Raw genomic sequence first — 24,999 nt, 5'->3', positions numbered from 1 at the left:
GCTGTGCCATAGCCAGCTAGTAGCTAAGGTAAGCACCAAGTCAGACCAAACCCTGTCAACTTCACACTTAAACAGATGACAACAACATTAACAAACACATTTTAAAGCACAGAACATAGTTTTGTCATTAGAGGGTCAAACTATTTTTATAATATAATAAAGAATATATTTGATTATTTTATTAATTAATTTTTAGGCAGGTTCTCACTATGTAGACCAGACTGACCTGGAACTCACAGAGATTCACCTGCCTCTGCCTCCCAAGTGTTAGAATTAAAGGCATGTGCCACAATGTCCAGCAAGAGAATATATTTGGAATAGCACAATGCTTTGTTAATGAAAATTAAACAAGATATTTATTAAAAATACACTGAGAAAAGGAACCTAGCAAATTAGAAAATATAATCATAAAGATATTATAAGCCAAAACATATCAAAATAGTACATCTCTGCTAAAGTGCCAATGTCTTAACACATATCAGGTTTACCTTTCTTTAAAGAGTGCAATGCTGAGGTGAAGAAGGTCAAGTAGCCAGGGGGCTGGGGCGAGCCATTGAACTCAAAGTAGCCGAGTACGCCAGGCTGCAAGGACAAGAGCACATTAGGTGACAGAGGCATTGCCAGTCCTATCAACCCTGTGATTAATAGTTGCTATATTACGTTTATAAAAACATGATGCCAGACATGGGTGGTAAAAATGTATTGATGCATTTCATTTTCTAACCTTGACCGCCTGAGGAAGACTGGGCTGCAGTGAACTTCTCCATTTCTGTTGGCAGCAGAAAGCCCTGGCACCAAACTTCACCATATTCAGATTTTCATTCTTTGTGGTTCAACCATTCTGGGTAAACTATATCAGTAACATCACTGTACTTTTCTTGGGTTTCTCTTTCAATCAACTTCCTCTCCAAATTTACCCCCTTTGGTAAATTTCTATCTGCTGGCTTCCCCGTAACCAGGTCTCTTCTTTTTTCCCACACCCAATACCACTGATGGCAAGGTCCCTTTCTGGTCAGGTTAGCTACAGAAACCCAACTCTGGCGCTCTTTCCGCCTCATCCTCAAACTCAATGCCACTCCTCTAAGCTTAGCACAGCACAGTCCTTCAACATGCCAAACTACAGTTAACTGCTCCCCAACACATCTGCTTTGCTTGCTCCCTCTTTGAAGGTCCCATGGCACCCCTGTCTGGATTGGTTCTGTGGCAATCACACCTGTTTTAAAAGCCCAGCAGCTCTGAGATCCCTGAGGAAGCAATGATGAGGCTAGAGTGAGAAGAGCCAAGCTCGAGCCAAAACTTCAGGAGCTAACTATACGGCCTCAGGGCCAACTCTTCACATGGTAGCAGTGAGGAGAGTCTTACAACATAAGGTGTTAGTCTCATGGAGTCAAGTCCCGTTCTAGCTGATGCCCTCAGCCTCATGTTCCTAGTAGGTAACTTGAAAAGGCAGATCCTTGGGACAAAACTGGATTCAAAAAATTTAAGACAGAAATTATGTATGTTCATAACATTTAAAACCAGTGTTAACCAGTGATGGTGGCTCAAGTCCATAATTCCAGTTTTTAGAAGGCGGAGACAGTAGGCCAGCCTGTTCTACACAGGGTTACACAATAAGACTTTGTCACAAAAATAAAAAAAATAAAAAAAAAAAAGACCCAGCACAGTGGTACCGATACACATCCCGCACTTGGCAGGTAAAAACAGGAGGATCAAGAGTTCAAAGTTGAGAGACGGCTCAGTGGTTAAGAGAGCACTGGCTGCTCTTTTAGAAGACCTGGGTTCAATTCCCAGTACCCACCCACATGGCAGCTCAATGTCTGTAATTCCAGTTCCAAGGGATCTGACACTCTCATATTAATACACATAAAAAAAATTAAATAAATTGTTAAAAAAAATTCAAAGTTGTTGTATGATTTTGAGACCAGCCTGGGCTGCATGAAATCCTGTTTTAGACAACAAAAGTCCTTTCCCTACCAAAATCAGTATACTGCACAAAAGAGGACATTTCTGATCTATACTGGAAGAGTCTCTTTTCAATCTAAACTATCTGGTTAACTCTTCAGATTCAATTAACTCAACTGGTCTTCATTTTGAAGGAAAAAAACTGAGATGAAAAGTTTAATACTAACATCTAGAAAAATCTAGTAAAAATAGCTGCTTTCTGAAACTGAGGAAAATTAAAGCTGTTTTTCATTTAATTTGCAGTTCTGGGGATGGAACCCAGGGCCTCTTAACACACTCTCCCATTTAATCCCAGCCCCAGTACAAAGGCAAACACTGAAAACTTTTGTCCTGCTTCTTCAGAACTCCTTAACAAGCCAGCCTACAGTGAACTTACAACACAACGTGTTTGCTTAATAAGGTTTCCAGCCATTCCGTAAAAGAATAAGCTTTGCGGGCTGGGGAGATGGCTCAATGGTTAAGAGCACTGGCTGCTTTTCCAGAGCTCCTGAGTTCAATTCCCAGCAACCACATGGTGGCTCACAAACATCTGTAATGAGATCTAGCGCCCTCTTTTAGCATGTGGGCATACATGGAGGCAGAATGTTGTATACATAATAAATAAATCTTTAAAATAAAACAAAAAAGAATAAGCTTTGCTACCATGAACAAAAGACAGAACCGTCAGAAATTCTAGAAACTGTTAATACTGTATGAAAATAGAAAGATAATGACTTATTTAAATTTTTTTTTTAATTTGGGGCTGGACAGATGGCTCAGAGGTTAAGAGCATTGACTGCTCTTCCAGAGGTCCGGAGTTCAATCCCCAGCAACCAAATGGAGGCTCACAGCTATCTATAAGGAGATCTGGTGCCCTCTTCTGGCATGCAAGCACACATGGAAGGAATGTTGTATACATAATAAATATTTTTTTTTTAAAAAAAAAGGAGGGGCTGGAGAGATGGCTCAGAGATAAAGAGCACTGGCTGCTCTTCCATAGGTCCTGAGTTCAATTCCCAGCGACCACATAGTGGCTCACAACCATCTGTAATAAGATGTGGTGCCCTCTTCTGTACTGTAGGATACATGCAGGAAGAACCCTATATACATAATAAATAAAAATCTTAAAAAAATTGTTTTTTAATTTCTGATCACTCTCCTAAACCAAAGTCAATGGAGTAAAATAGTTCTAAATAAAAATAAACGTCCCATGTGAATTTTATTTCTCTTTCCACATCACATTACCTTAGGGAGGTACAAAAAGAAGTTACTCTCGCACCCAGTTCTGTAGCTGTTTAGTCCCAAAAAAACCCACATTTTATATTAATTATAAACTGTTTGGCCTATTGACTCAGGCTTATTATTAACTAGCTCTTACAACTTAAACTCCTAATTCTTGTCTGTGTTTAGCCATGTGGCTTAGTACCTTTTCTCAATAAGGCATTCTCATCTTGTTTCCTCTGCATCTGACTAATGACTGTGTCTCTGCCTTTCCACTTCCCAGAATTCTCTTACTCTGGTTGCGCTGCCTATATTTCCTGCCTGGCTACTGGCCAATCAGTGTTTTATTAAACCAATATGAGTGATAAATCTTTACGGTGTACAAAAGTATTATCCCACAGCAGAGGGGTTCATGAAAATGGACATGTATATTATCCATAGATATACATTTATCCATACCCACGCATACATACAATTGCATATGTATAAAAATGGGCACACATGCACAAACTGAAAGTAAAATGAATACAAATTCTGATTCCCCAAGAGAAATCCAAATTAAAATTTGTGTGTGTGTCGACACACACATGCCATGGTGCTTGTTAAGGAGTCAGTTCTCTCCTCTTGCTATGTGGGTACTAGAGATCAAATTCAGATTGTCAGGCTTGGGGACAAGTGCCTTTGCCCACTTAACAACCTTTACAGACTTCCATACTCCATCTCTGAAAATGAAAAACACTTGGACTATTTGCAGTACCCTTTGAGAACACTTAAGTATAAAGTTTGTTCTCACTGTAGCAGTTTTTAGTTTTTGCCAGTGGTGGGCAATCAAACCCAAGATTTTTGTGTGTTCTAGGCAAATCCTCTAACTCAAGCTGACACTCCCAGCCTCACTGCTGCAGCACATACTGTATGGATGAAGGAGTCTCTATCTTCAGAGAAACTGGTATGGAAACTGTCAAGTAGTTTGAGCTACATGTTCATCAGAGTGGCACTGCAAACTTCAGGGTACCCCACAATATGTGTCCCACAGAATACTAGAAACTCAAGCAGTGCAATGCAATACACAGCAAAATCATTTTCATTCTTCACCACCAAAGGAATGAAGAACAGAAGCTTCACCCTGACTGTACAAAATGAGTAAAAGTTGTATAAACTGCTCCTGGTAACCTGTAACAGACCATACTGACAATCCACAGCAGCCATATGGAGTTTGATACACGGATGAGAGATGCTGCTGCTGAGCTAGTGCCCCCTCCCGCCTTGGCTGTCAGCCCATCAACTGCCATGGAGGAACTGAGGAATGAAGGGTATGGGAGCAGTGTGGGAGAGTGCAGCTGCAGCAAAGAACATGACATAGCCAATTGTGCCAGCCCACAGCATAGAATCTCCTCTGCTGCAGCCCACACTACTTGCCTTGATGAGAGGAGGAGAACTTGGGGCAGCAGCACTCCTGGCAGGCTGCAAGCACAACTCAGGGTGGCTGACACCAAGGGTGAAGAGATATGCAGTCACCAGTAGCTCACACGAATCCTGCCCCCAGATGCCCTGCCTAGTTGCAAGATCACCCTGACTCTGGGCAATAGTGAGCAATCCAAGATGAGCCTTGGCAATGGTCCAGTATTTATTAGAAACAGGAAACCTTGAACCAGACCAGTGACTTTTTGCAATGAGTATTTTTGCAAGTAAAGCTGTTTGGGCAAAAAACAAAAACAAAACAAAAAAAAAAAAACCATAAATGTGTGACACACTGAAGTTTGCAATAGCACTCTGATGAACAAATATGTGCTGGAGAGGTGAGAACTATGGGGAAATGAAACAGTGCACAGATAGGAGACAGTGTTTTCGTTTTCTGAATTGGGCCTCCTCCAAAGATCTCCAGAGTTCATGCTGCTTCCAGAAGCCATCTTCATATTTGTGATGTGTGCTACAGCTGGGGAATGTGCTAGTATCCATAGTCCCTGTCACCACCTGAAGCCATGTCTGTGGCCTGTGTTGCCATTGAGGGCCATGATGGTTCCATGGTCTCTGCTACAGCTAAGAGTCGTGCTGATGTCTGTGGTCTGTGATGCTGCCAGAGACTAGGTTAATGCTGATGTCTGTGGCCAGTACTGCAACTGAGGACTGTGTTGATTTTGTGGTCTATACTACCACTGGAGACCATGCTGAGGTCTGTGGTCTATGCTGTGGCCAGAAACCATGTGATGTCCATGATCTATGATCTGTGCTGCTAAGGCTGGAAAATGACAAGAAAACTTCTTTTGCAGTGGTATTGATGCCCGCAGACTCACAGTTGACAATGAGAGACATAAAAGGCATCTGTGACAACCTCTCCTCCCCTAGTCACAAAAAAAGAAACAGTCTAGACAGGAAGCCATTGAAGAGAACTCTTAAAAACTATGACAGGGTGGGGTGGGATGGGGATAAGGGGAGATGGAGAGAGAGAAAAGTGTGAAGGAGAGGATGAGGGGAACTTGGGGAAACGGGATGATTGGGGATATAGGAAGGTTGGATAGGGGAGCAGGGAAACTCATATCTTAGTTAAGGGAGCCACCTAAGGGTTGGCAAGAGACTTGAACTTGGAGTGGCTACCAGATGCCCGGGGCAATGTCCCCAGTTAGTTCCTTGGGCACCTGAGGATAGGGAACCTGAAATGAACCTATCCTATAGCCATATCTTGCATATCACCATAGAACCTTCATCTAGCGATGGATGGAGATAGAGACAGAGACCCACACTGGAGCACCGTACTGAGCTCCCAAGGTCCTAATGAAGAGCAGAAGGAGGGAGAACATGAACAAGGAAGTCAGGACCACGAGGGGTGCACCCACCCACTGAGACAGTGGGGCCGATCTACTGGGAGCTCACCAAGGCCAGCTGGACTGTGACTGAAAAAGCATGGGATAAAACCGGACTCTCTGAACATGGCGGACAATGAGAGCTGACGAGAGGCCAAGGACAATGGCACGGGGTTTTGATCCTACTTCATGTTCTGGCTTTGTGGGAGCCTAGACAGTTTGGATGTTCACCTTCCTAGACCTGGATGGAGGGGGGAGGACCTTGGACTTTCCACAGGGCAGGGAACCCTGACTGCTCCTGGGACTGGAGAGGAAGGAGAAGAGGAGTGGGGGGAGGGGGAGAGGGACGGGAGGAGGGGGAGGGAAATGGGAGGCGGGGAGGAGGCGGAAATGGGAGGCGGGGAGGAGGCGGAAATTTTTTTTTTTTTCAATAAAAAAAAGCAAAAAGGAAAAAAACAAAAACAAAAACTATGAATCCAGAAATGTAGCTCTTCAGAGTAGATAGCTTCTGGTGGGGGTGGAGAAGGACTCGGTTTTAAGGCACTGGCCATGGGGAGTTTGACCATGCTCAACAAAAATAGAACTTTATTTTTGTTGTTGTTTTTCTGTTCTTTTTCTCTTGGGGGAGGTCATAAGGATGGGAATGTAGACCTGGGAGGACTTGGAAGAGAATATGATAGGGTACATTGTGTGAAACTCCCAAATAGTCAATATGTTAGAGAAAAAAACCTGTGTAAACTGTAAAATATTACCTATTTAAAATACAACAGGTTGGACTAAACAGACTGTTTAGTAGTTAAAAGCATATACTGCTCTTGTAGAGGACCTGAATTCAATTTCCAGCAACCATATTGGGCACTATTTATAACTGCCTTCAACTCGAGCTCCAACATCTCTTTTGGCATCCGAGGGCACCTATATTTGTATGCATACATCCCCCAAATTCATATAATTAAAAATAAAAAGATTAACACATTAAGAAATAATAGCCATCCTAAGTGCTAGTTGATAGAAGCAATAATGCAGCAGTCTGTACTAAGTTCTGAGAGCAGGCATTTGATAACACAATCAATATTAATTAATAAATAACACAAAGAGGGTAGTATGGTGGGGTAATAGTGAGCTGTTCACTTCTGCTGCAGATTAAATTTGAAAACAACTCTGGTTATGTCATAAGTAAAGCAAAATCTACAAAGATTTCCCCAAAATTCTAAAGTCTCTCCAACAGAAGTCATGTCATTATTCAACAAATAACATAAATTAATTACACATATTTCAATTCCTTCCACATGTGTTGTTCAAATCTGAGAAAACAAGGGTGAGGAGCAAATATATCTCCTAATAGGTTTTACTAGACTTGAGCTTTTGTGAGCTCAGCTACAAACACATCCATGAGCTAGCTTGAAGCAGACAACTCTAAGCCTGTACTTAACACCCTCACAGAGACGTTTCTGGAGAAAAAAGCTGAGAAATGGGGCCAACCTGGTACTGGGTAGCGGGCAGCAGGCAGCAGGCTTAGAATGTCCTGTTGTCTTTCCCTGTTCCTAGAAGCTTAACCAGGCCCCAGTGAACAAGCCACTGTCTGTTTCTTATTCAGTCAACTGAGTGTCCTCTGGAGACACAATGGGAACAGAGCATAGCCCTGAAGCTTTATCTCCTCCCACGGCCTTCTTTCTTTGGCCTGAACAATGCCAGTCCTCCTTGGGGGCTCTGTACTTTTTCCAGCTTCCTCAGGTCTGGTCAGATCACACAGGCTTCATCTTGTTTAGGTTATCGTTTCCCAGTGAGGACTTCCTGCCCTCCAAATCAGCCACAGCCTTCCCTGTCCCCATATCACCACTCTCACATCACAGCACTTACAATCTGAAACGGCCTCATTCTCTAAGGTTGTCCTGACAAATTACCACAAACAGGTGGTACAGAATCACAGCAACCATTCTCTACTCTCTAGAGAATTGGGGAGGTTGGGAGGGATATCTTTCCTGCTTCTTCCAGCTTCAGATCGCTCCAGACCCGGCTTGCTTTGAGACTGCAATGCTCCAGGGCCGCAGCCTTCAGCCCCCCTCCATAGCAGCTGCTGTTCTGTTACCCAACCAGTCACAGGGGTTTAGGATTTCACACTAAATTCTTGGTGATTTAATCACAAGATCCTTGATAAATTAAGTCTGCAAAGACACTTTTGTGTTTTGGGTTTTTTTGGGGGGGGCGTGGAGGGAGAGAGGAAGGGTCTTTCCAAGTAGCCTTGGTTACCCTGGAACTTGCTATATAGACCAGGCTAGCCTAGAACTCATAAAGAGCCACTTATCTCTATCTCCCAAGTGCTGGATTAAAGGTGCACCCATGCCCAGCTCCAAAGACCCTATTTTCAAGTAAGGTTACATTCTAAAGCTCCACACAGACATGCATATCAGGAGGACACTAGTCAGCCTAGTGCCTCTTGTTCATTTGTTTTCTGAAGCTTGCTTAGCATACCCCCATTTGCTGTCAATCTATGAAACAGTCCTCTCTATTTCATAATTATACTTCCATCTCAGAGTGCCTGGCACAAGGCAAACAATATGCATTTGAAAAACTTTATAATTTAGCAAAACAAGAACACACAATGAGTGTCAGGTTATCCCTTGACCTACTTTGTGTGATATAACCCCATTCCATGATGTACAGACGGTTAGTAGTCATTTTAGCAAGGAGGCAGAAACCAGCTACTTACAGATGGCCAGCAAATACCTCCTGTAACACTTCTGTTAAGGAAGCAGGCATCATTTGCAGAATGGTTTAAGTTTTGGCAGATAGTACATACCCTTTAGTGGCCTTATGAACAATTACCCTGATGTGCTTTTTAAAAGTCCTTTTTCCCCTTTCTTTTTTAGACTTACATGTGTGTGTGTGTCTGCTAAGTGCCTACATGTGTGTATGTGAACCACATACATGCCTGGTGCCTGAAGGGGTTGGATGCCCTGGAACTGGTACAGCACAGATGGGTTGTGAACCACCACATGGATGCTGAGAATGGAACCTGGGTCCTCAAGAACAGCCAGTGCCTTTTTACCTTCTACATCAACTCTCCAACTCCCCTGCCTCGCTGGCACTAGAATCATTTCTGCCTTGATGTTAATTCATTGTAAAACTACCCTACTCATAGTAGTATAACACTCTGAACTGACAGAATTGCTGCATACTTGCTCAACACTCAGATTTGATATTAGCTGGGCAATAGTGGCACACGCCTTTAATTCCAGCACTCAGGAGACAGAAGCAAGGGGGGGTCTTTGTGAGTTCAAGGCCAGCCTGGTCTACAAGAGCTAGTTCCAAAACAGGCACCAAAGCTACACAGAGAAACTCTGACTAGAGAAAACAAAGAAACAAAACAAAACAAAAACAGTATGATATTATTAGGAGCTGGGCATTCAAGCTTTTCTGCAAAATGCTCAGGTTTTCTCTCACCCAGCAATTTGTCAACACCCTACTCATACAAACCTGATGTAGGTGGATCTTCTTTCTATGTGTTGCTTTCATTGGTTAATTAATAAAGAAACTGCTTGGCCTGATAGGTCAGAACATAGGTGGGTGGAGTAGACAGAACAGAATGCTGGGAAGAACGGAAGTGAGGCAGACGCCATAGCTCTCCTCTCCAAGATGGACGCAGGTTAGAATCTTCCAGGTAAGCCACCACCTCGTGGTGCTACACACATTAATAGAAATGGGTTAATCAAGATGTGAGAGCCAGGAAGAGGCTGGAACTAATGGGCCAGGCAGTGTTTAAATGAATACAGTTTCCATGTAAGTATTTCAGGTGTAAAGCTAGCTAAGTGGCGGGACACAGCCCACCGCTCCTCACTACAGAGTGACGCTCCAACGTGGTAACTAACTCCACGTAAAACCTAAGAGGGCTTAAAAAGGAATTCTATACACAAAGAGTTTAACACGGCTTTTTGTTGTTTGCTAGGGCGTGCTGTAGAGAGATTTCCTGTTTCAGCAATAGCGACAGAAAAAAAGCCGCACCTTTTTAAACATGGTTTCCTGGGCCCTGCTGCCGGAGCAAACTCCAGCAATGGAGCATTTCTGGGCCTGAACATTTGTGTGCCCACTCGGGGTCAGGAACAAAGTAGCTGAGACTATGCCCGTGGCTCAGCTCTTCCTGCCTGGGTAGACAGCAGGATCAGGTCTACTAGAAAGTGGCAGTTTTGAATTACCAGTTTCTGGGCTGTGCCACCATCGCGTTCTCTGTCTGGCTCCTGCAGGAGACAGCATTTGAATGGAGTTTTGGAGTAAAGTGCTACAATTTGTTTGATGGCAACTACACTCGTTGTGTGCCTAAAAGGGGGACGTTGCGTGCTGCAGCTCAGAAGTACAAGCAGCTTCGCCATGCTAGCGGTGCAATGAGCAAGGCTCAGAGGCACAAACGGCTCAGCCATGTTGGACTGGGTGGGGCAAGCCTGTTTTTGACCTAGGAATGTCACAGCTTAGATTCTTAAGTGCTTAGTGATTTAAAACTGCAAAGCAAAAATGCTCCTGGATAGTAAAAGATTACAGATTCACAATAGGACAGATTCAGACATAAAAGACCTCTAAATGGGTCACAATATTGGATGAGGGTACATAGGCTTGGGAGAGAGAAGAAAAAGAATATAGAGAATAAAGATATGCCTTAAAAAGGGGGTAAAGTCTTTAAAGAGACAGAGTACAGATAGTTATAGATTAAAAGAAATAAAGAAAAATAAGCCATGTCAAAATGGAAAATTCACAGAGAGTTTGGATTCTGTATATTGTATTTTCTTTGAACTTTTTGACTGTGAAGGAGCTAAGTACAGAGAGACATTTCATTGTGTGGGCTGCTAAGCTGATCCAACATGAATGTTCTAAAGGTATCATGACTTCCAAATTTGGGTCTAAGGATATGATGCTTTGGAAAAGGTCTTCTTTTGTTTACACAGAGGATGAGACCCTGTGGATTGCTTCTATCCCAGTATGGGATAGACCACGCCCTCCTGAAAGGTTGCTGTGAACACCCTCAAAAAATTACTTCGCTCAACTGCCGACTGAGATGAACCTGGCACACAGGTTACACCATGAAAGGTCTGATTAACAGCGCCCCCATTCAGCACGAAGCAGTTTGGAGAGAAATAACTATGTCCATATTCCCAAATACTGTTTATAAATGTTCTTTTACATTTAAAGGGGGAGATAATATAGATATGAATATTTACATTGTTATAAATTTTACTCTATTGATATAAATTTTAAGGTCAATTTTGTTATATGTATATGCATAGTTCTAATCTTGATTAAGGTATTGTGGTTGTGTAGTTCATTTAAAAATGTAATGTATATAGGTTGTTAATGGATAATCATTAATAATGGTCAAGCTTATAGTCATGTTAGTTAGATTTTCTAGACGCGCATAGATATATTTCAGATAGGCATTCTTCGTATCTTTCAAAGACTACAGAATATGGCATTTAATGTTTTAATAACTTAGGGCTTTTCATGACAATGAGACACGTCTGCTCCTGGTAGCACCAATCTACTTTGAGAGGAAGATGGGCATCAAAGAGGCTCCTTATGGAGTTAGTTAGCCATTTGGGCAAGAAACTGCTCTTGCCTGGACTGTTGTATGAACTGGATACAAAGAACCCACAGAGAGAGGACTGCTGAACTTGCCTAAAGGTGAGATGGTCTTTTGGGGTTCCTGATTCATAAGAGTCTGCGAGACATTCTGCAGGACACAAAGGAAAGTGACTGAACTGTCTTTGAAATTTCCTGCTTCATGGAAATGTCTGCTGGATACTATGGGCCTGTAGGCTGAAGATAGATGCCCCAACAGTACAAAAAAAAACTTTGGGTGACTGTCCAGACAGCAAGATGTCTCTGTCATTTCTAGAGTTTCGGAAGTTGCTTACTTCTTGTTTACTTAGGTAACATCATATCCTTCTGGAGTCTTTGATGGAGTTGAAGAATGGATAGTTATAGTTTTCCTTAGTTACGATAAAAGATAAAGTAGATATAAATATTGTAACTGTAATTCTTGCTTGATAACTGTTTTGTTATATGTGATTTTACTATATTAAAGTGAAAGTCTTTCTTTTTTTTAGACAGAAAAAGGGGAAATGATGTAGGTGGATCTTCTTTCTATGTGTTGCTTTCATTGGTTAATTAATAAAGAAACTGCTTGGCCTGATAGGTCAGAACATAGGTGAGTGGAGTAGACAGAACAGAATGCTGGGAAGAACGGAAGTGAGGCAGACGCCATAGCTCTCCTCTCCAAGATGGACGCAGGTTAGAATCTTCCTGGTAAGCCACCACCTCGTGGTGCTACACACATTAATAGAAATGGGTTAATCAAGATGTGAGAGTTAGCCAGTAAGAGGCCAGAGCTAATGGGCCAAGCAGTGTTTAAATAAATACAATTTGTGTGTTGTTATTTCGGGTGTAAAGCTAGCCGTGCGGGAGCTGGGCGGGAACGCAGCCCGCTGCTCCTACTACACAAACCCCCAAAGACTCCTAGGCCTCTTATCATCCCACTTAATTTTAAAACAATTTAGTTTTTTGAACTTCTAAGAATAATAGCCAGGCAGTAGTGGCTTATGCCTTTAATCCCAGCACTTGGGAGGAAGAGGCAGGTGGATCTCTGTGACTTCGAGGCCAACCCGGTCTACAAGAGCTAGTTCCAGGACAGCCAGGGCTATACAGAGAAAACCTGTCTCAAAAAACAAAAACAACAACAAAAAAAAATTAATAGACATGCTAAATAATTCATATGAAGTTAATTACAGAAATTCACTAAAAGGTTTAGAAACTATTTTGGGACAAATATAAAAGTTCTAAATAACAATACTGTTGGTATTTGGTTGGAAGGTTGTAAGGTAAAATCGAATTATTTTGTTCATGAGCTTTAAAAATAAAGCACTTGATATGGAGGTGACCAATACCTGAGAGATGATAACTTAAAAAAAAAAAAAAAGAAAAGAAACAAAACGCTAAAATTAGAAGACATAAAACTAGTTAAAATTTCATCCTACTCCTTTTTCAATCAACTTCAAGGCACCAAAATAACTATGACCCACATTCTGTTTGACTATGTTGTCCATAGTAATAAACCACATCTGTCTGTAAACGAAGAGGCAGGAAGAGCTATCTGAGAATAAGTAGGAATAACTTCAGGAATCTCAATCTAACAGGCTTTAAAGGACATGACTAAAGCTCTCTTATTCCTCTCTAGTGTCCCTGGGTAAGTTCACTGCAGCTTCTAGCTACACACATAAGGTATAAGTTAGCATTGTTCTAGTGTTTATCTAGGAAGAAAATCCTAGATCCTATCATCTCATTCTTGTTAATTATCATACATGGGCCATTCTCCATTCTCAGAATAAATACTGAGAACTCAATGTGATGGTTTGAATGAAAATGTCCCCCATAGGCGCATAGGGAGTGGCACTACTACTCAGCAGATCAGGTTGGCCTTGAACTCAAGAGATCCACCTGCCTCTGCCTCTCAGGGCAAGGTTTGTGCCACCATGCCTGGCTCAATAAAACATTTTAAAAGAAAAAACAATCAATGCAGCAAAAAGCTGGAGATGTAACTTAGTTGGCAGATTGCTTGCCTAGGGTCCAGGAAGTCTTGGGTAAATCCTGTAATTAAACATGTAAAAAATGTTGAGGCATGCCTGTAAGTCCAGAACTAAGAAGGTAGAGGCAGGAGGATCATAAATTCAAAGTCATCTTTTGTTACGCAGAAAGTCTGAAGCCAGCCTGGGCTAGAGTCAAATTATGCCTCAAAATAAACAACAACAAAAAGCAAACAAACAAAACTTTCCTTTGGATATAAGTCTCTGACAAAACTGCCTTCCTCCTCCCCTATTATCAGGTGCAGAAATGATCAGTGCCTGCCACATATGTATTGGAAGGTTCACAGAACTTTATGCTATGTGTTGCTACTCTCTCATTTCTTTCTCTTTAAAGAGTGAAAATATGAATATAAAACTGGGCAAAGTACTCTACAAACATCCCAATAGAGAAAACCTGAAGGACTGTGTCAGTCAGTCTTTGCAGATCACTTTATCATCTTAATTATAAAAACAATTTCTTAGGGGGCTGGAGAGATGGCTCAGTGGTTAAGAGCACTGACTGCTCTTCCAAAGGTCCTGAGTTCAATTCCCAGCAACCACATGGTGGCTCACAACCATCTGTAATGGGGTCTGGTGCCCTCTTCTGGCCTGCAAACACACACACAGACAGAATATTGTATACATAATAAATAAATATTAAAAAAAAACAATTTCTTAAACATGAATAAGGAATCCCAGTTTTATTAGTATATTTAAAGTCTTGACAATAATCCTAATGCTCAGAATTTTCTCCATTTTTTTTTATTTTTATTGCTTTATAAATAATACCATTCAAAATTTCCACTTTCTCTCCTCTCTCCATAATATTTTGAGAGTGTTTCTCTCTGCCTCCCTTCCCCCGTGTGTGTGTGTGTGTGTGTGTGTGTATTGCAGGGGTTGGAGACATGATTTCTCTGTGTAGCCTTGGCTGTCCTGGAACTCACTCTATAGACCAGACTGGCCTCGAACACACAGAGATCCACCTGCCTCTGCCTCCAGAGTGCTGGTGTTAGAGGTGTGCCCCATCACAGCCCAGCTCCCAAAGTTTTTTTTTTACTTAATTTTAGTAAAATTTTAGAGATGTTGTCTTATCTAGACTATGATGGAGGAAGGTTACTGGTTAATTAATAAAGAAACTGCTTGGCCTGATAGGTAAGAACAAAGGTGGGTGGAGTAAACAGAACAGAATGCTGGGAGGAAGAGGAAGTGAGCTCAGACGCCAAGCCTCTACTCTCTGAGGCAGACGCAATGAAGCAAGCCGCCAGGTCAGACATGCTGAATCTTTCCCGGTAAGACTGGTGCTACACAGATTATTAGAGATGGGTTGATCGGGATATGAGAATTAGCCAGTAAGGGCTAGAGCTAGTGGGCCAAGCAGTGTTTAAAAGAATACAGTTTGTGTGTTGTTATTTCGGGGCATAAGCTAGCCAGGCGGCCAGGAGCCGGGTGGCAGGAACGCAGCCCACTGCTCCCTCAACAAGACTTTCTATTTTATAAATGAGAAAAATTAAGGCTTAAAGGAAGTAAGCCATCAGCCCAAGCTTTGACTTAAGCATAGTATCAAATTTTCACTATTTTGGAGAACTCCCTCCAGTGACTCCAGGTGCTAACCTAGGGGAGTGCTGAAGAAGAAAGACAGCTGTGGGTTTGAGGCCAGCTTGGGCTTACTTGGCAAATAACTACTAGGCCAGTCAGAAGTAACTATTAACCCTACCACCAAGACTCTGCCTTAAAACGAAAATAAAAACACTGACACCATCTCAAATCCTAAAACAACTTGGGAGGTTAAGAAAAGAAATCACTGGCCCTAGGTCAGACTCAGCTATGTCTGTTTCAGGAGATCAAAATCCAGCTGGGATACAAGAAATCCTGCCTCAAAAAAGAAAACCTAGGCACTAGAGAGAAGCCTCAGACGTTAAAAGAACTTGCTACTTGCAAAAGACCAAAGCTTGGTCCCAGCACCCAGATGGACATTCACAACCACCTAAAACTCTAGCTCCAGGGAATCCGGTGCCTTCTTCTGGCAATATTTGCTGGGTTTCTTTTTTTTTTAAGATTTATTTATTTAGGGCTGGAGAGATGGCTCAGCGGTTAAGAGCATTGCCTGCTCTTCCAAAGGTCTTGAGTTCAATTTCCAGCAACCACATGGTGGCTCACAACCATCTGTCATGAGGTCTGGTGCCCTCTTCTGGCCTTCAGGCATACACACAGAAAGAATATTGTATACATAATAAATAAATAAATATTTTTTTAAAAAAGATTTATTTATTTATTAAGTATACAACATTCTGCCTCCATGTATGCCCGCACGCCAGAGGAGGGTACCAGATCTCATTACAGATGATTGTCAGCCACCATGTGGTTGCTGGGAATCGAACTCAGGACCTCTGGAAGAGCAGCCAGTGCTCTTAACCACTGAGCCATCTCTCCAGCCCCCAATATTTGCTGGTTTTAAAAGGGCTAAACTACAACAGACAAGAAAGTCCAGGTACCTCACAGTGCAATACTATAGGGTCAAAGAATATTCTTAGAAATGAGTAGCTGCAGGGGCTGGACAGATGACTCAGCAGTTAAGAGCACTGGTTGTTCTTCCACAACAATATGGTGGCTCACAACCAACTATAATAAGATTTGGTGCCCTCTTCTGGTGTGCAGGCAGACATACAGGCAGAACACCATATACATAATAAAAAAATCTTTGCACAGAAACTATGAGCTAATTGTATATTTGAGTGAACTATGAGACAAGGCCAGTATTTGTTTAAAAATCACCAAACAAAACACAGACAAGATTTTCCAAGTATTCAAGTCTTTTAAAGCTCACCTGGCAGCCACATTTATAACTAGCATCTCAAGATGCACTTTAACTGGGGCTTCTCTATAAGGTGATTTTTTTTTTTTTTTTTTGGTTTTTCGAGACAGGGCTTCTCTGTGGTTTTGGAGCCTGTCCTGGAACTAGCTCTTGTAGACCAGGCTGGTCTCGAACTCACAGAGATCCGCCTGCCTCTGCCTCCCAAGTGCTGGGATTAAAGGCGTGCGCCACCACCGCCCGGCTATAAGGTGATTTTTTAAAAATTATTTTTAATGGGAGGAAGTATATGTGCATGTGTATGCAGTTGCCTGAGGAGCCCAGAAGCATGAAATCTCCCAGAACTGGACTTACAGGCAGCTTCAAGCCACCTGAGGAGGGTGCAGGGAATTAAACTTGGGTCCTCTGAAAGAATAGTACTACATGTTCTTAACCCCTAAGCCAGCTCTTCAGCCACCAATGTAATTTTTTTAACTGCTGAAATCCAGGAGGCATATTTTTTAAAAGTATGAAAATGTCATAATGAAACCCACTATCTTGTACAATTAATATACACCAAAATAAAACAAAAACTAAAAACCACTTAATATAAACAATCCAGTTCAACCAAGTAAAAGGTCTCAGGAACAGAGGAGATAAGAAAGAAAGGTACCTCATAGTTCGAGAGAAAATCTAGCAATTCTGATTGAGATGGGATGTAGAGAAGTGGTTTCATCACCCGGCGAACAAACTTCTCAATGTAAACAGCACTCATGGGGCCTTTGTATTCGATTGGTCCAAAACTAGTACCAAAAAACAAACAAACAAATAAATAAATAAAAACAATACACCATGCATTAAAATCATCAACACCACACAATGAAAACATCTTTGCTTTAACAACTGGTTCTGAGGCAAGCAGCCTGCTTTGCTCAGAAGGTGAAAAGAGAACCAGCATTTTAGGTGGGGAAGAAACGAGCACATCTATGCAATCAACTTTAATCCACTGCAAATTAAAGTCATTCTCTTCTCCAGAAGAAAAACTTAGTTTCTACTAAAAAAAGAAAAAGGTGGTTTGGAAACTAAGCACATGATAAAGAATTTTAGGATCTTTGCCATAACACTCAACACACATAGGCAGATGCCGTTTTCAAAGAAACTGAAATAAGAAACTTTGGCAGCTGACCCTCTCCCTACTAAAAAGTAATTACTAGTATTCCCAAAGGCACACAAACAAGGGATCACTAAGCAAGTCTGACACCTGTTTAAAGTATCTTTACAACAGGAACAAAATGGCAAGGGTGAAGTCAGGTGTCCCTTACGGCTATGCCTCAGCATGAATAGGAGCCTGGTCCAGCTCTCAAAATAGTAACACCACTTGGGTATCCTCCTGAGCTAATCAGAATTTCACCTGGCTGCCTCAATAGCCTCATCAAAAGTCTCTCAAGTCTCTCAGTGACCCACAATAAATACAAATGTTACTGAACGATGGGGAAGGGGCATGTGAAATTCAGAAATTCCACCACTTTTCTTTTCTCTACAGAGACTGACATTAAGTTTACTGTTCACAGCAGCAATACACAGAGCTCAGGAAAGAATTACATATATGCTGTACTCACAATGGTATGACATAATTAAAAAAACTCGAACACATGAGATAAACACTACAGAATATGATATCAAAGAAATAAAAGTGTGAAAATAGTAAGGTAAGCACAGCAGGGAAACAGAAGTAAGAATTCCACCAACTCAAGAGGTCAGGCATTGTGGAGCACACCTTTAATACCAGAATTTGGGGGCTGGAGAGATGACTCAGCGGTTAAGAGCATTGCCTGCTCTTCCAAAGGTCCTGAGTTCAATTCCCAGCAACCACATGGTGGTTCACAACCATCTGTAATGAGATCTAGTGCTTTAGGCATAACGCAGAAAGAATATTGTATACATAATAAATAAATAAATATTTTTTAAATTTATTTATTTATTAAAGATTTCTGCCTCCTCCCCGCCACCACCTCCCATTTCCCTCCCCCTCCCCCAATCAAGTCCCCCTCCCTCGTCAGCCCGAAGAGCAATCAGGGTTCCCTGCCCTGTGGGAAGTCCAAGGACCCCCCACCTCCATCCAGGTCCATTAAGGTGAGCATCCAAACTGCCTAGGCTCCCACCAAGCCAGTTCGTGCAGTAGGATAAAAAAAAAAACAGAATTTGGGAGGCACAGACAGGTAGATAAGCTTGAGGCCAGCCTGTTCTACCTAGTGAGTTCCAGGCCAGGCAGGGCTGAATAGAAAATATTTTCTTGCCAGGCGGTGGTGGCGCACGCCTTTAATCACAGCACTTGGGAGGCAGAGGCAGGCAGATCTCTGTGAGTTCGAGACCAGCCTGGTCTACAAGAGCTAGTTCCAGGACAGGCCACAGAGAAACCCTGTCTCGAAAAACCAAAAAAAAAAAAAAAATATATATATATATATATATATATATATATATATATATATATATATATATTCTTAATTAAAAAATAAATTTAATTGCTACCATAACTATCAATTACCAACAGATTTTAATTTGAAAGACAAAAATAAAGAGGCCATATATGGTAGTGCACACCTTTAATCCCAGGACTCAGAAAGTGGAGGAGGGCAAGGTAATCTATATATCTGTATCAAATCTGAGGCTATCCTGAACTACATTAGAACCTGTCTCAAACATACTATGAAAGAATAAATGAGTGAATGAATGAATGAGGAAAAAAAAATCAAGAAATCATCTGATAACATGTTTTGTCCAGCAAAAAGGAGCCCATCTGCTGGGAGTTGGTGGCACATGCCTTTAATTCCAGCACTCAGGAGGCAGAGGCAGGTGGATCTCTGTAAGTCTGAGGTCAGCCTGGTCTACAAAACAGGTTCAGAACAGTAAGGACTGTTATCCAGAGAAACCCTGTCTCATAAAACAAAACAAAAAAGAGCCAATCCATGTAGAAATCTCATCTGGCATGAAGTGTAGAAAGAAAAAATACAGCCATCAGCATAGAATGAGCCGATCTAGAGCTCCTGTGTGAGCAGGGTGAGAACCCATTTCCATGCTCCAAACTGTTTCATCAACCCTGGGAGGACATCAGTACAAACCCCAAAAGTCTGTCCCACAAAGCAGAAACCATTAGTTTAAGTAGCTGCAAGATGAAGCATTACAGCAAGTGAGAGCAAACAGCAACAAAGGACATGAACAGCAGCAGCATCTGCTCAGCCATGAGACCCAATGGGACGTGTGCAGGCACTGTAAGCAGGAAAAGCTTTTGAATACTAGGACAGCCCAAGAGCATTCAGCTGATGAACGAATCATATAAGGATGTATGCACATGTATAAAACTGAGGCCTCTAGACTCTCAGAACATGGAAAAGTATATCTGGGAAGTTCCTGTGGCTCAGCACTGCTGTACACTGGATACTAAATGATGAAATGAATAGAAAGGCAAAGCATCAGGCTAAGATGAAGGGTAACCATTTCAAAGCCCCTATGCAGAAAACCAAGGTACTGGGTAGGTACCCACCTTTTTAAACAGAATCTCACATAATAGCTGAGGCTAGCTTCAAACAGCAATCTGCCTCTCGGCCTAAATAGTTCTGAGTTTAAAAGCATGCAGCACAACACCTAGCTTGGACTATTTGACTTTAAAGGCTACATACAGAAGCTGAGGACACAGACAGCTGATGTGTTTTCATCACACATCTCAAAATGACCATCCTAATTTAAGGGACTGCTCATTTTAATGTCACATCAAGTTAAATCTACCTCTGGAACCCTCCAAGTTTTAACCACCCCAATGGGCATCTGTGTCCTTTTTCCAAAGCCAAAGAGTGACAGAGGGACCTAAGTAGAACAAGTGTACCATCCCCTGCAGCACAATGGTTTCTACTGACCTCTACAAGGAAAGAAGCAGGCCTGAGATGGTCACTGGGAGTGTCCCTTATGTTTAAGAGGAAGAAACCACTGGACAAGAAGCAGAGTGGGGAAATCCAAAGCAATCTAAATGGCTACCAAGAGAAGATGGCTTGTTTCTTAGGTGAACATTAAACCACAATCATTTGATATACAATGGAAAATTTGAGGATAGAAAAGGTAGTCTTGACTAAATAACATCACTTGTTCCAATAAAACCCTGTGTGACAACAGCTTATGTTAAAGCAGTGGAACTGGGATGGGATAGAGACCAGTTTGCTGATGATTGCTGTGAGACCTACTAAGACCAGGAGGGACATGAGGAGGGGAGGGAAACCCTAAAAATAAAGCTCTCACTAGTCAATTCCCACTTGTCCTTTCAGACTTTAAGCCAATCACAGAGAATGAAACCTAAATTCCATCTTCTGCCCTAGGAGGCTAAAGTTAGAAGATCATCAGTTCAAGGCTAGCCTAGGATACAGATTGAGACCGTCTCAAAAATTAAAATTTATAACTAGGTGTGGTGGCGCATGCCTTTAATCCCAGCACTAAGGAGGCAGAAGCAGGACAGTCTTTAAATTCAAGGCCAGCTTGGTCTACATAATTAAGTTCCAGAACAGCCAGGGCTGCATAATGGGACCCTGCCTCTAAATAAATAGCCCAAAGTCAGATTTTTTTTCAAACATCACTTAACTTCCATATTAGGGTGTGAGCATGTCTGCAAAACCGAACATTAACATATATATGGTAAAAGCAAGCAGCTTAAAGCCAAATGTGTGACATATATCTATGACATCAGAACTTAGGAGAAGCTGAAGCAGGGTTACTATGTTCTAGGCCAGCCTGGGTTATACAGTGACTATAAGGCCAGCCTATACTACAGCATGAGACCCCTTATCCGACAAAGGAAGTCATGGTGGCGAACACCTTTATTTAGCCCCAGTACTAGGGAGGTAGAGGCAGGTAGATCTCTGAGTTCCAGGCAATCCTGGTCTACATGGTGAGTTCTAAGACAAGTCAGGACTGCACAGTGAGATCCTGTTACACCCCACAAATAAATGAATGAATAAATGAATAAATAAATAAATAAATAAATAAATAAATGGGTTGGAGAGATGGATCATGGTTAAGAGCACTGTCTAGTCTTCCCTCGCTGGATTTTATTCCCAGCACCAACATGGTGGTCCAGAATGTCCTGTAGTTCCAGGGAATCTGATGCTTTCCTTTTGACTATCTTGAGCTCCTGTATGCACATGGTACATATACAAAGACTCAAATGCACACATACACACACAAACACACACACACGATGGATCAATGGATGGACGGACAGGTAGATAGGTAGGTAAGTAGGTCAGTCTTAGGCCTAAAGAGATGGTTCTGCAGCTAAGATGTAACTGCTTTTTGCAAAGGATCAGAGTTTGGTTTTCAGTAACCATGTTTGGCAATTTATAACTGTCTAAAACTGCAGATCCAGAGAATCAACACCCTCTACCGTTCTAGGTGAGCACCTGCACTTACATACACTCATACCAATAGAAGGGCACACATACATACATACACACACACATATACGTATGTACATACACACATACATACATACACACATACACACATACATACCTAAAGATAAAGATTAAAAAACAAGAATAGCTTAAAATAAAAACCACCAAGTGGCAGTGACGCACGCCTTTAATCCTAGCACACAGTGGGCAGAGGCAAGCAGATCTCTGTGAGTTTGAGGTCAGCCTGGCCTACAAAGTGAGTTCCAAGACAGCCAGTGCTGTTACACGGAGAAACCTTGCCTCAAAAAACAAAATAAATAAACGAATTCTAAAAACCATAGGTAGTTTGTCACTTTTAGCAAAATTAACGTAACTGGAGATCAAAAAATGCTGAAACTTTCTTTAGGGTTTCTACCCTCTGTCACTTCTGAGTTGTAGACATAAAATTATGGAGTACTAGTAATTCTCTTCCTAACTGAAAGAATTGGTACAACATTCCCTCCCCTTTTTCTGCAGCACTAGGGACTGAACCCAGGTCACCTATGTTAGAAAATCACTTTACTACTGAATTAATATTCCCAGCTATTTAGATGGCTGATTGAAATAGGGTTCAAACTGTCCTCAAAAAATCATCCTGCCTCAGCCTCCCAAGTAGCTTAGATTATAGGCATGTGCCACCATACATGGCAAAAGCTATTATCTTGAGCATGCTACACTACCAGGTTAACAGAATAAGGGACAGGGTGTACTTCCGCACTGCATAACACTTTTGGATAGCTAAAATGGACAGCCATACAATGGAGTAATTCATACTTTTAAAAACATTGCTATAACATACACTGATGTAAACACACACTGATACTCACAAAAGTGTGAAAGAACAATTTAGGAAATAACATTACAACTAGAGGGCTGACATACACATTCACAGAAAAAGACAATCAAAACACACTGCTTGCTCATGGCTGACACAATTATCAAATCCCTTTACATTTTTAAAAATTTATTTTTGCCTATCTGTATTTTCTCAATTTTCTACATTGACTATCTAATAATTTTATATATATATATATATATATAAAATTAAAGTGCACTGATAAACTGATAAGTATAAGTGGGGCTGAAAATACCATTGCAAGTCCTTACTCCTGTGGGACAATGGTTTGTACCCTGTCAAACATATTTTAGTAAAACGCTGATTGGCCAGTAGCCAGGCAGGAAGTAGAGTTGGGGCAACGAGAATTCAGGGAGAGGAAAGCTCAGTCTAGAATGGAAGCAAGGTGTGACTTGACTCCCTTGCCAAAAAGGTACCAAGCCACATGGCTAACAAAGACAAGAATTATGGGCTAAGTTATAAGAGTTAATAAGAAGCCGGGCGGTGGTGGCGCACGCCTTTAATCCCAGCACTCGGGAGGCAGAGGCAGGCAGATCTCTGTGAGTTCGAGACCAGCCTGGTCTACAAGAGCTAGTTCCAGGACAGGCTCCAAAACCACAGAGAAACCCTGTCTCGAAAAACCAAAAAAAAAAAAAAAAAAAAAAAAAAAAGAGTTAATAAGAAGCCTGGGCTAATAGGCCAATCAGTTTATATTTAATGTAGACCTTTGTGTGTTTATTTGGGACTAAACGACTGTGGGAACAGGGCAGGACAGAAAACTCAGTCAATACCTTACCTTCTATGATACAGATGTATTACAGGAAAGTAAAAGAAATGCTTCTGTTTTCTGCATTTTCCCTGGTTCCACCAACAGTTAATTGCAACAAACAACACCTGCAAAGGCAAAGGTTTCATATGACTATGAATAGCAACTCAACAGTTACCAAGCCTTACAACTGTAGAAACAGAACAGAAAGTATTAAACAAACACCAAACCAACCCTGTTTCAAACTTTTGTTTTGCTTTTAGTTTTTCAAGACAGGGTTTCTCTGTATAACTGTTCTGGTTGTCCTGAACTTGCTTTGTAGACCAGGCTGGCCTAAAACTGCCTCCCTAGTGCTGGAATAAAAGGTATGTACCACAAGGCTCTGTTTCAGGTTTTTTGGGTTTTTTTTTTTTTTTTTTTTGAGGAGGGTGTGTAGTTTCAAGACAGGGTAGCTCTGGCTGTCCTGGAACTAGCTCTGTAAACCAGGTTGGTCTTGAACTCACAAAGACCTGTGTGCCTCTGCCTCCTGACTACAATCATTAAAGGCATGCGCCACCAAGGCACGACTGTTTCAAGCTTTCTAAGGTGACATTTACCAATAAAATAAAACATAGGCCTAAGTGGTAGCTCATAACTATAATACCAACACTGGGGCATAGGAATGAGGGGTGGGGGTGAGGGAACTGACTCAGGTGAATCGTCATGAGTTACATACGGGCTAACTTGGTCTACAGAATGAGATCTTATGTCAAATACGAGATGACTCAGAAGGGTAGTAGCTGCTCTTCCAGAGGACATGGATTTGATTCCCAGCACCCACATGGTGGCTTACAACTATCTGTAACTCCAGTACCTCCACCCCAGTGCTCTCTCCTAGGGCATAAGGCATGTGGTGTACAGACATACATGTCCATACCATGCCTAGCTGAAGGAAATATCTTAGGTGGGAGCTAGGGATGTTGTTCAGTGTTAGGGCATTAGCCTAACATTTGAAAGACCTTGAGTTGAGATACACACGCACACAGGCATACTTGTAGAGGACAGAGGAGTCAGAGGATAAGCTGTGCTCCCATTGCGTAGGCCCTGGAGATTAAACTCAAGTCCTTAGGCTTGGTGGCAAGTGCCTTTCTTTACCCACTGAGCAATCTCTCCAGGCCCAGGCCAATGACTATTTTAAAGGGTAATAAAGATAACATTTAGGCCATGTTCTAGAAGGTTAGTACTAAACAGTAAAAACATGGATTAAATATACATTTAAAAGTAGATGTTGAGGGGGCTGGAGAGATGGCTCAGAGGTTAAGAGCACTGCCTGCTCTTCCAAAGGTCCTGAGTTCAATTCCCAGCAACCACATGGTGGCTCACAACCATCTGTAGAGGGGTCTGGTGCCCTCTTCTGGCCTGCAGGCATACACACAGACAGAATATTGTATACATAATAAATAAATAAATATTAAAAAAAAAAAAAGTAGATGTTGAGCAGGGTGGTGGTGGCGCACACCTTTAATCCCAGCACTTGAGAGGCAGAGGCAGGCGGATCTCTGAGTTCAAGGCCAGCCTGGTCTACAGAATGAG

At 41.8% G+C, this 24,999-nt stretch overlaps 1 protein-coding gene across 2 annotated transcripts in view; it reads right to left on the bottom strand.

The window, feature by feature from the left end:
• The window catches only part of Txndc11 (thioredoxin domain containing 11), a 77,217-nt gene that overhangs the window by 42,677 nt on the left and 9,541 nt on the right, over nucleotides 1-24,999 (bottom strand). Inside the window, exons 3-5 of one of the 2 annotated variants that reach the window (XM_057773818.1) lie at nucleotides 23,458-23,555; nucleotides 17,026-17,155; nucleotides 489-582 (exon numbers count right to left, since the gene is read on the bottom strand). In XM_057773818.1, the coding sequence (XP_057629801.1) occupies nucleotides 489-582; nucleotides 17,026-17,155; nucleotides 23,458-23,555 (322 nt within the window). Of the gene's footprint in view, nucleotides 1-488; nucleotides 583-17,025; nucleotides 17,156-23,457; nucleotides 23,556-24,999 lie in introns of those variants that run through there. The other variant, XM_057773819.1, reaches the window with a different exon arrangement.

Source organism: Chionomys nivalis, chromosome 7 (assembly GCF_950005125.1).
Source record: "Chionomys nivalis chromosome 7, mChiNiv1.1, whole genome shotgun sequence".
NCBI classification, from domain to species: domain Eukaryota; kingdom Metazoa; phylum Chordata; class Mammalia; order Rodentia; family Cricetidae; genus Chionomys; species Chionomys nivalis.
Note: the sequence above shows the minus strand (reverse complement) of the source record. Positions and strands in the feature narration are given on the sequence as shown.